Raw genomic sequence first — 12,647 nt, forward strand, 5'->3', positions numbered from 1 at the left:
ATGAAGACCCAATGCAGTCAAATAAATAAATTATATTTAAAGATAAATAAATAAATAAAATTATCTGTAAATGCCATTGGCTTTAGATTTTTAATCTTCAGGTCAGACTGAACTCCAGACTCATAAAACCAATTGCTCACATGACATCTCCACCCCAGTACCTATGAGACATTTAACACTCAACATACCCAAAACTGAGCTCCAGCTCTCCTCCACCATGCCCCACCTCTCCCCAGGCCTGCTCCACCTGCAGTCAGCCTCACCTTACTTAATGGTCTATTCTTCTATTGCTTGGGTCAAAATTTTGTGTCATCCTTTGCTCCTCTCTTACTCTCACACCTCAAATCCTGTATTTTTGCGTCATTGTAGAAAATCGGAGGAACTCTCTATTTTATACTTCTGTAAGTTTGAGGCTAGAAAACAGGTTCAGGCAGTACAATCAATGAAGAAATACGCTCCCAAGGACTTCTGCACAGAGTTTCTCCTAGTCCAAAGAAGTCTCTTTTTTGGAACCAGGGAGCCTCTTGCTACACTTGTGTCAATCAACCAATAAATGACCATGCTTAAAGAAGGGCAAAGGTGCCATCTTTTGCATTATAAACTCAGTCCAAGGCTTTCACTTTTACTTCCAGCACAGTTTAAAATGTATGGTAGGAACTGCTAACTGCTGTTAAGTGGGGGAAAAAAAAACCCTCACTACCTGAAACCCCTACCCCACTGTGGTTATTAAATGAAACAGTTATCTTTTCACCTTTAGAGTAACAGCATCTAGCTTTCTGGACTCTTAATAATCCTTTCTAGCCAGAAGACAAAGGAGTTTCATGAAATTATTAGAAAATATACAATGTGTAAATCTGTATAATGCCCAAGTCCAGCTTCAAATTTGAGAACTCCAGGGCATTTTCTGGCAATTCTTTGTTTAATACACATGATAAATGTTGTGAGGTCATGTCAGGTCTTTCTTATCAACATCAAGGAACCCAGAAACTAGATAATTAGAGCAACACAGAGCAGCCTAATTTTTTTAGCCAGTCCAGACCAATAAATAGTTTCTCTAAGTTTCCACCAGACCAGCGGTTACCCTCTGAGATTTTCACCAAGGAGCAATGATTTCTACTCTGCTGTCAAGGCTTGACATACCTAAGGTGCTAGAGATGCTGGGGAAGAACAGCCAAAGCAAAAAGGGTTTATTCGTTCATCAATATCTTCAGATATTTAAGATCCTAGGCTTGGTGCTCAACAGAGCCAAGTTGGAAAGTAGTGTTTTCTGTCATGTGGTTTTGCTATGTCACTGTCAATAGCAACTTCTCATATAACATGTCAACAATGGCATGTACATCTCCAAAACATGGTAAATATGATTAACAATGCAATTTGTAAAAGTGACCAGGTCAAGGGCTTCCCTGGCGGCGCAGTGGTTGAGAGTCCGCCTGCCGATGCAGGGGACACGGGTTCGTGCCCCGGTCCAGGAAGGTCCCACATGCCACGGAGTGGCTGGGCCCGTGAGCCATGGCCGCTGAGCCTGCGCTCCGCAATGGGAGAGGCCACAACAGTGAGAGGCCCACGTAACGCAAAAAAAAAAAAAAAAAAAAGTGACCAGGTCAAAGATAATGAAGGTAGCCACATGAGAAAACAATTTAAAAGATTAAATAAATAAATAACCTTGACTCCCTCTATCAAATAATCAAAGATTTGTATAAAAAAATAAGAATCAAAAATGTAGATTGCAATATACTTTTTTTTTCCTGTGGGACACAAAGAGGAGTAAAATTTCTTAAACAGGTTTCAGAATGATTGCATTCTACATAGAAAAGTTCATCGTTAAAGTTCAATTTTGATAAGTCCTTCTCTACTGTATTGCCACATTATTTCCATATCAGGCATTTTTCTTAGCCTTCAAATTTTAAGGAAACAATCAAATTTTTTTTTTGCACATTTCAATGTCAAAAGTTTCCATGCCTTTTTAAGAACATAGCAGGCAGGGCATGTGTTTCCCATGTTGCTATGCCCAGAGTCTCTGAAATCTTCTAATGATTCTGTCATACAACAAAATATACCTTTCAAGCTAGATAAAAAATAATTGAGTCTATTTTTTTAAATGTCTGCAACAAAGCTATTAGCTCCCTGAAATAAAAAAGGGTTTGTAAAGATAGCCTTCAGAGGCAACTTCACAGGTGTCCAGTTAAAACTGTGATCTCCAGAAGACTTTGTGTGTGTAAATTCTACTAAGTCATCAAGAGCACTTTGAGTATTCCAAGTTAGTGGAGTTTCTGCCCATTTCTCATAAAGACCTTCCCATAGTCATTTTTCTTCCCAGTGATGAATTTACTAACTCTGAATGCAAATACTTCCCTTTATCCCATCATCCTCCTGACAAGTCTCTGGGTAACTGCTTCCTAAAAGGCTGTGCCTTTTCAAAGATAACTGAAATGTTTTCATTCTAATATTGTATCAACTGATCACTTCCAACAATCAAATTTTCATTTGAATATTGTATTTGGTGAGTCTCTCAGACCATCTAAAACACTGAATCTGCACGTGACAGCAATCATACTATTCAAAACATTCTCGTGCACATGTCACTAAGAGGAAAACTACCTACCCTGGAGTATAGCTATTAATGTCAAACAGACTGTCATCGGAGAAAACAAAAATGCATCAAAATCAGCTTCAGACAAAGTACAGCCCTACGGAAAAACACCAGGTTTTTATGTGCAAATGTCTTAAATGTCTGATTGACATGTTTAAAGAATGAGTTAGCAAGGAATCTGCTCCTGGTCTCTCTCCATAACCCAGAATAATGTGATAATGAAAAGAATTTTAGAGTTAAAGGGCTCTTCATCATAGCACACTATATGCATTTGCCCCAGTTTCTAGTAAACATTATGAAGAAATGTTTAATTTCTAGCTTGGGCCGAGGGCTCTATTTAGCCTATCAAAGCACAGACCTGTCATAAACGCTGGGACTCTTGCCAGAAATTTTTTTCCCTGCAGCTCTTAGTAAAGATCATACCTCGAAAGCATTGTGCCTTGCAAACCACGCAGATTTAAGCTCCCACTCCCGCCTACAGAGCTTGGCACCAGCGGCTTTTGAGGTATCCCTCATCTCCTAAAACTCTGACTGAATCGCCACCACCACTCCCCACTCTCCCACCACCACCGTGTCGTCATCCTTGCTTAGCTCTCCGGAGCTCAGCACGGAGCGTCCCCCAAGCCCCTGCAGAGTGAACTCACGGTGCCACCCAACTCCCAGCCCTGCACACACCCACAAACACTCTCCTACTCCCTCCGCTACAATCTGCCCCCAAATGTGTCACCCACCTCACCCCTAATCCCATACCCCAACGTCCCTGGAGCTCTTCCCCCCTCCTGGTGGCTTCATCCCCAACACACCTGTCTACCCTGCTGGCCGACTTCAGGTGCCCACGCTGCGCCCTATCCCGCGCCCCTTCAATCTAACTGGCGCTTTGCACTCCGCCCCGAGGAAGGTCAGTTCGCTCGGAGCACTTTCTTTCCCCACCCCTTGCCCACCCGCAGACCGCCCCCGACGCCCACCCTCACGGGCGCGGAGAAAGGGTCGCTTGTAGTACCTGCCGAGAGCGCGGCGGCCGCGACGAGCAGCAGGAGAGCCTGGCGAAGCGCGGCGCGGAACGCTCGGGTCATGGCCACCAGGCGCCGCGCCCGGGCTGCGAGGCCCCGGAGCCGAGCGCGACGGCCGGGGCAGCGCGGGCCGCTTTGAAGTTCCCGGGGCGCAGGAGGGAAGCACTGCCCGACACCCTTTTGAAGTGTGCGGTTGGCTCTAATCAGCGCGGGCGCCCCCCTCCCCTGCCTCCCCCATCCCCCGCCCCCGCGGCTGGCGGTGCGCGGCGCTCCAGCCACTGGCCCCGGCAGCCCGGCTGGCGGGGGGCGGGGGGGCGACAGAGCCCGCCCCTGCCGCGCCTCCGCCCCCTGGGCTCTCCGGCAGCCGCACGGGGCCTGCCGCAGCCCGGCTGGCGGGCAAGGGCGGCCCGCAGGAGAAGCAGTGAGATCGCAGAAAGGTGGAGGCGGGGGGGGTGCAGGGGGAGGCAAAGAAAGCAGGTGGGGTGGCGCGGAGTCCCCAAGACTGGATACGCTGAGAAGGGCGTCGGGACAGGAGGGAAAGCCCTACTGAGACTTCAGGAAGACTTAAACCCTGCAGCAGTTGCTTCCTGTTGCTCCGCTCTATAGTCTCCTACAGAAGATCCACGCGTCCAGGTCTCGACACTCATTTGTTGTCCAGTGCCCTAAAGGTTTTCTAACTAGACTGAGCCCTGAAACATCCTGGGTATTCCTCCTGGCTCCTCACTCCGCCACGTCCTGGCTGTGCGCGCGTCTGTGGAAGGGCGCCCTCTCTGTCCAGCCCTGGAAATAACCAGGTGCCTCACTTCCTAGGCTACCTATAGTTTTGGCTTAACAAACTTCATCTCTAATCTGATGCCTTCAAGTGACCCGCCCCCCCATGAATGGCGACCGAAGCTGGACTACCTGCACCAGGTGATGTGGTCGTCTGCAATGTGTAATCCAGGTTTAGAAGGAAGTAGAGGACCCGTCCTATGCAAAATACTTAGCAAGTACAATTTCAGCAGTTGAAAAACTGAGGGGCGGGTTGGAATCATACACAAGCTTTAAGGGGAGGTGAAGAATGATTGAAAGTACTGCACTAGACACTTTGAGTATTGTTTAAATCCCTGGGGCTTATCAAATGAGTGTGCTTCCCATGTGGATTGCGTTTGAAAATATAAGGGCAGCATTACCAATTAATAGAAAGTAGCCTAAATTTAATCCAGGTATGTAGCTTGTACATTAAAGTGAGTGGAATTATTTTTTAAAAGTTTTATTGGAGTATAGTTGATTTACAATGTTGTGTTAGTTTCAGGTGTACAGCAAAGTGAATCAGTTATACATATACATATATCCACTCTGTTTTAGATTCTTTTCCCATATAAGCCATTACAGAGTATTCAGTAGAGTTTCCTGTGCTATATAGTAGCTCCTTATTAGTTATCTATTTTATATATGGTAGTGTGTATATGTCAGTCTGAATGGGATTATTTTAAACTGAACAACACAAAAAGCCAAGAATCCAGTGCTGGTGTTATTGCTGCTGTTAGGGGCCTCTTTGAAAAGTGATTGTCATATAAATGAATTGCTTTCGAGTAAGAGATATTACTTGCTTCTTCACCTACTTTAGCTCTAAATAGCACATCTATAGAAGACCTATGGTGAAATGCTGTATGCAGTTGACTTAATCAAAGAGTCACAGTATTGGGGGTGGGATATTTGTTGGACTTTGATGCATGATAGTGACAGTCTTGAGGATCTCACCCCCACCACCACCACCTTGTATGAATCAAAACATTCCTAAGCATAAAAAGACTTTGTTCTCATTTCATTCTGGATCCAAGCAAACAAATAAATCAAAAAAAAAAATGGAGATCTGGGACAAGCCTGAGCCCTTCCAGACACCCACAAAACAGATGCTTTTTTTAAAAAAAGAAAAGAAAATGCTAGAACACATTATATTTTGGCTGACTTGGCTTGCTCATTATTTGGTAACTATACCCTAGATGGTGATCTACCATTCGATCATGAGACTTGGAGCCTAAAGATCAGGGCCTGCTTCCTCAAAAGTAAGTGGAACTTCGTTCCTCCCTATTTCTCAGAACCACGACAGGATTAAAAAGGGTAGTGAAAGTGAACATACTGTCAAACCAAGGCATTATGCTAATGTCAGGTATTTACCCTCCACATATTTATTTTGTCTCTTGAATACAGTAAGCAATTTCCCTGCAAGTTGGAAAGCTCTCATCTTCTAAGAAAGCAAGGTTATTAGCCCAAGAAGTCTGATACTGAATAATTTCAATATTCTAAATAAATTCAACACTTTCCTCTTAGTCTAATGGTGCATTGTCTGCTATGTTATCCACCAGCCACATGTGAGTAGTGAGCACTTGAACTGTGTCTAGTCCAAATTGACATGTGCTGTAAGTATAAAATGCATGCTGGGGCTTCCCTGGTGGCGCAGTGGTTGAGAGTCCACCTGCCGATGCAGGGGACACGGGTTCGTACCCCGGTCTGGGAAGATCCCACATGCCGCGGAGCGGCTGGGCCCGTGAGCCATGGCCGCTGAGCCTGCGTGTCCGGAGCCTGTGCTCCGCAACGGGAGAGGCCACAACAGTGAGAGGCCCGTGCAACGCAAAAAAAAAAAAAAAAATGCATGCTGGATTTCAAAGACTTATTACAAAATAAGAATGTAAAATATATCATTAATAATTTTATATTGCTTACATGTTGAAATGATAATATTTTGGATACATTGGGTCAAATAAAATGTTACTAAAATTAATTTCACCTCTTCCTTTTTACTTTTTAGTATAGCTATTAGAAAATTTTAAATTATATGTGTGGCTCGCATTCTATCTCTATTGGACAATGCTGGTCTAATGAATCCTCCTCAAATGGCAAAAGATCATTACCTTTGTCTTAAGCACAGTATAAAAAAGCCAAGCGTTGTTAAGTACCTTGCCAGACAACATGTGGCCAGCCAATGAAGGAAGCAGCAACTCTTGACATCTTGGTGCAAAGTTCTGTGATACAACAAAAAAAGGTTAATAAGTCAAAATCTAAATACTTAACTTGTAGGATTATATTAAACTACATCTCCAAATACCATTTCCCTCTGTCCTAAGTTCATGTCTTCTTCCAACATCAGTTCTATGGCAGCTTTGAAGTAACAAGTTAACCACTCAGCATGTATTGAGTTCCAATGGCTGGCAAAGTATATTCTTAGGCAACTATAAATATTTCTGATAGGCTTGAAGAAAAGAGCTTCACCCTTATAATGTGTCCCAATTTTTACTCAAAAGAGTATACTTTATTTGTACACACACACATAAACGCACCTATGGAAATTAATCCAGTTTTAATCCAATATCTTTAAAAATGAACTATTATTAAGAAAACACTCCTTGGAGCATAGTGAGTGACTCCTGTTACTTAATACAAGCAGCACAAATGCATTGTTCAAGATACGATATAATATAGTACATCTTTCATACTTTTGTACATAACAAAAAAATTTACATGTGAAATTTTAAAAAATTTCACTGGAAAGAAATTTACATGCAAATATGTTTCTAAAGATTTAAGGTTCCCCCCACCCTTAATCATCTATTTGTACATATTCATTACCATAGCAACATTACATCATGACTCCTGGATTCTCATCATCAACGGAAAACAAAAACAACAAATAATTGAGGAGTTCATAACCCATCAGCAAAACAGACTTCGGGTGAGTAAATCTTACATAACCAGGGAAACAGGTATAAATTGTAAAGATTTGATGCATTTGCAGAATAACATTCCAAATGAATAAGGCAAGTAAATGTGTAATAACTGAACTTTGAAAATGACTATTGGTTGGGTGTGGTTGTTTAGGATTTTTTTTATTGTACAGGTTTCTTTTATTATTATCCTTTCCAGAATCATGAATGCCATGCATCTTAATTTCTCATTTCATCTTGGAACATGAACTTGTCATGGAACAAGCATATGGTGAGGAGGCATACTATGATAATTTGCTATATACTGTCAAGGTCTAATCTTTTCTCATTTTACTGCGTTTTTCCTTCCCTAAACTCACATTCTCTCTAAAGAAGTGCATGACACACTCATCTTCACTCATCTCATCTCTTAATCCCAGAAAGTTTTACACTGGGAAATTTTAGTTTCACTTCGGTTCTTCTTCTTCTCTTGTCTGTTGTTAATTCCATTCCATCCCATGAAAATAGTCATGTGTTTTAGGAACTTTGTTGAGATTCTACAATATATACCTTCAAAGTGTCTATACCTCATGAGACAGCTCAGGTCTCATAAAAAAGAAAAATAATGACCCCGCTCTGTGGACATGGATAATGGGGGGATATCAAACAGTTTCTTAGCTCGACTGCCACTGCTAAAAGCTTAATATCTTTGTAAAGTATTCACACTAGGTGTTTTCACCACCTTCCAAAATGACTGCACCCCCTTCACTGATTTTTGTATGCTTTTAATACTATTAATATGGTCTTTCAACAAACTCAAACTTTGTCTGTTTTCTCTTCCACTGGCTAATGTCAGTGTGCTAAGCTGATTAGGTGCATTCAATACAGGCTCTATCTATAAAAGGCAGGTCAGAGATTCAGTTCCAAGTAAGCAAGCCTCCACCACTTGGATCATTTCCTTAAAATGGGCCTGTAATTATACTCTACCAGAGTGAGGTTACAGGGAGGTAAGAGAGTTAGATGACTCAGTACAAATGCATCTCTTCCTGAGTAAATCACTCAAAAAGGACAGTTATTTTTAACCCCAGACAAATACCCTGTTTCTTTCCCCCTTATCACTTCCCTCTGTTTCATCTTTTACATCCAGTTAATCAGCAGTTTCTATGGATTCTAACTTTTATTAAAAATCTCTCAAATTTTTTCACTTCTTTCCATCTCACTGCGACCATCCTACCGCAAGTCATCATCTTCTTTTACTTGAAATGTCAAACATGCCTCCTAACTGGTCCCCCTTCCTTGAGATTCACTCCTCTCCAATCTATTCTCATGGACTCTTCAGCCAGAAGGATCTTTTTATAGCACAAATGTGTTCATGTAACAGAATGCTACCTAAGACGTATTGCTAGTTCTAACACTGGCAGTTCTGACATTGGCAACTGAAATTAACTTGGCACATAATAAGCACCCAGGGGGACTGGCCTTTGAAGTGCTCTGCCCTGTCCCCCAATGGGCACAGACAGTGCATCTGATGCCATCAACACTCTGAGGCCGGACAGTGGATGATTCCGCTAGGATCTCTCCTGCTGCTGCATCTGAACACTAGCTGTGCCTTTCTTCACCCTAACTGTAGCTTCAAGGAAGGCTTGGGAACAGAGCATCAGGTTTTTAAAAATATTTATTTATTTATTTATTTACTTTTGACTGTAAAACATAAAATGCACAAAGTAAAAAAGATTGCCAATGACAAAAGCCCAAAAATAGTTATCAGAAGTACTCACTTTCTATCCCCTAAGAGTGAGACTCTTGTTCCTAAACTGAGACGTCAGGGATTTTTCTATAACCTAACAGGACAAGAAACCAAAAAGAACAATGATAGAAAGCATTACTGCCCAAAGCTCCAGAGGAGTAAACTTGAGAGTGATGCGAAGGATGCTGGGAGATCTCAAAAATAATCCAAACTCAATTACTTCCTGTTGGATTGTCTATGTGACCCAGTAGCTTTTACTAACCTGCTGCCAAGTAGGGTGCTTATCTTGTGATAGGACCCACATGTGTCCTGCTCTTAGAGGTTCATAATAAGTCATTATCAACCCACTCATTTCCTTTAAGGTGACTCCTACATTAGGATTACCAAACATACAGCAAACCATGACATTTTGGAAGATGAGGTACATTATTTTCTTGGTGTGCCCCTTCTCCTTATCTATTGTATAGAGATGTAAAATACACTGATACTTCTATTTATGAATTCTCTGGAAACCAGATTCTTAAGAAACTGCTGTGGTTGAGGGAAAAAGTCATCCAATACTTGGTCCATCACTGAAAAACAAGTTGGCTCACAGCTTATCTCTTCCCACTCTGGGCAAAAGGACTCCACCAGTTGAAAGTAAATTAGCCTCACTCCAAGAAAAGAGGCAAAGTAAGCCCAGCTGGTCTTTGCTATTTCTAGCCTCTCTTATTCCTCTTTTGCCCCCTCTGTCCTACACAAAGGGCTCCTAATCTCCCACCCATTCCTCCCATTCAAACAAGAAACGTTCTGAAATTGTATGGTTATTGGTTGATAAATTATATTTCAGAATGAACAAAATTCTTTCAGGCTAGTATATAGCTGTGTATTTGTATATTGTGCCTTTAAGTGTTTTTTTTTTTTTTGAAGAAAAATTTTTTCTTACATGACTTTCAGAAAACAGCAATTATTAGTGGGAAATCTGAGGGCTATGGAGAAACTTACGAGAAAGAAGAATCTAAAGATATTCCTCTAAAGAGTCCAGAACCTTGCTCAATAACTCAAGTCTAATACCTTCTGAGGTTTCAATGGAGAGAATATTGTCATGTAGGCAAGAGGTTGACGGATAAACAACTCAGTAATCAACTCTGCCACCACCACGTGGGCCCAGAGAGTGGGGACATGGGGACATAAATAGAAGAAAAATTCACGTGTAATACTACAGCTTGATGTGGAACACAACTGCTCTCTAAATTCCTAGTCCTGGAGTTGATGCAAGGCTGGAGGAGTGAAACAAACTCCACTTGAAGCTCAGATATAATAACAAGGGAAACCAAACCAGATAGGAACATACAACCAGGCAACATAGTTCATAAAGTATTATTTGTTCATGTTCTTTCCTGTGGTCTCCTAGAGAGGCGTTTCCCCCCTCAGCTCCAGACTCATTTCCCTGTGGCCTGTTCGGCAGAGGCCATCTTATTTAGGGGGAGGCTGACCCCAGAGAGCAACAGACATTCCCTCTTGCCTTTCTAAAGCCCACCTTCTAAATGTTCATTCTTTTCTGAGAATCCTCCTCTTCACCACATCATTGACTCCAGTAATATCCAACTCTTTAAAGTGAGACCACTTACTCTCCTTCCACCCACATAGGTGTGACCTTACCACTTCACAGGAGAACCATATCAGAATCCAAAGCACCAAAAGCACCAAAAGAGATACACATTCATGTGCACACACATGTGCACATTCAGGTGCACACACATGTGCACACACACAGAGTAGCAAGGACCCAATTCACTGCAGCACCGTACGTATCTCTTTGTGGATCACTGACAGTCAAGTCTGCAATCAAAAGCACCAAATATGAATTTCATTTCGCTGAAGAGGGTGGCCTGTCCCATTACCCTGCTGCAGCTATCTATTAAGAGATCAAGCTCAGACTATACCAGAGAGGCAGAGAAGTGGACAACAGGTTGTCATCTGTTTCTTCAAGGTCCTGGAAGACCTTGAAGCCATGATGTCCTTAGGATAAACAAACTGGAGAACAGGATTTTGTCGTACTCTTTCATAAATCTCAAAGGTCAAAGTATCTGATAGCACATGGCATAGAAGCAGATGGAAAACTTGCTATGCTGTATCTTGATTTAATTTAGATGGCTCCTACAAAGCCCCAAAGTTTCACTTTAGTTTTAAGTTTTATGGGCAATTAATACATCTTCAGCGTGTATATCAAAGCACTACTGCTAAGAGCCTTTTCTTCGTTCATTCCATAGATGGAGTGACAGTTATGTGATGGAAATGGTTTCTTGACACTTGAGTCAAATACACCTAGATCCCAGCATCTCCTTTGTTAACGAGTGTTAATACACCAGAAGATACATTTGGTCCTGTTATTTCCCAAAAGTGGACTTATTTTGTTGAAACCTTTGAATTATTGCCATCTCTGTCATTTGATAACTGTGTAACTATGGTCAAGTTATCCTTTGGGTCTCTGTTCTTTTCTCATGAATTCTCACTGAGCAATTGTGAGAATTACACTAGAATTAGTATCGCTTGATGATCTAAAGCCGTTCTACACTGTAAGCACTCAGTCAATGTATATGTCCATCCTCTTCTTTCCTAGTTTTTACTAAAAATTGTGTTTAAAATTGACTTCTTCCCAAAGGAAATAGGAATAGTTAGTAGCATTAATGTTTAATAATTTCCACAAGGTAAAAATCATATAACTATTTAGAGTGGCATTTTGTACCTAACTCACAAGGTGGTTCACCAATTGTCACTTAATTCACCCAATACCTGCTTTGTGCAAGGCACTAATTTCAGACACTGGGTATATAGTGTAAAAAAAAAATGTCATCTACTTTTTTGAAATTTATGTCAAACAAAAGAAAAAGATATTAAAAACTAGTTACAGAATTAATTAAATTGTGATAAGTATTAGAAAGGGCAAATATAGGGTACTCTAAAAATTACAGTGGGTTGAATCTGTCAGAAGTAGCAAGGAAAGTTTCTGTTAGGATGTGTGTTGAGCAGAGTTTGAAAGTAGAATAGAAATTAGTTAGGGGTTGAGTGCTTGCGTGTGTGTGTGTGTGTGTGTGTGTGTGTGTGTGTGTGTGTGTGTATGAAAGACTCAAGGCAAGTAGGCACTTGGTTTTAGAGAAATCCGAATGCTAGAGATGAGTCTGAAGATGGGCACCTTTTAGGCAACATTAAGGATTTGGATCCTAATTTTTAAAGTAATGGGGAGTCACTGGAAGTTTTCAATAAAGGGAATGGCATGATCAGATTGAAATGTTAAAATACCATTCCAGCTTCTAATGCAGAGAATGGGCTGTGCCTAGGCAAGAGTGAAATCTAGGTCACTAGCCAGGAGGATTGCTCAGTCATCTGGCTGAAAAAAGACTCTTGGCAGGAACAAATTTTGACAAAGGAAATAGAAAAAAGAGCAGTTTGTTGAAAGAGGAGGGGGAGACAGGAAAGGAGAGGAATGATTCAAGGTATCCCTCAGCGTTCTGATGCCTGCCCTGGGTGGGCCATTCACTCAGAGAGGGAACACTGAGAAGAGTCAGGTTGGATTTACATATATACACTACTATATATTAAATAGATAACCAACAAGAACCTGCTGTATAGCACAG

The 12,647-nt window shown here is 41.6% G+C and overlaps 1 protein-coding gene across 2 annotated transcripts in view; it reads right to left on the minus strand.

The window, feature by feature from the left end:
• The window catches only part of ACVR1C (activin A receptor type 1C), an 86,735-nt gene extending 82,963 nt beyond the window's left edge, over positions 1-3,772 (minus strand). For both annotated transcript variants that reach the window (XM_079924107.1, XM_079924108.1), the window contains exon 1: positions 3,591-3,772. In XM_079924107.1, the coding sequence (XP_079780233.1) occupies positions 3,591-3,663 (73 nt within the window). In that variant the 5' untranslated portion in view covers positions 3,664-3,772. The remainder of the gene's footprint in view (positions 1-3,590) is intronic.
• Between the last annotated feature and the right edge of the window lie 8,875 nt (positions 3,773-12,647).

This window comes from Stenella coeruleoalba, assembly GCF_951394435.1.
Source record: "Stenella coeruleoalba genome assembly, chromosome: 6".
Taxonomy (NCBI): Eukaryota; Metazoa; Chordata; class Mammalia; order Artiodactyla; family Delphinidae; genus Stenella; species Stenella coeruleoalba.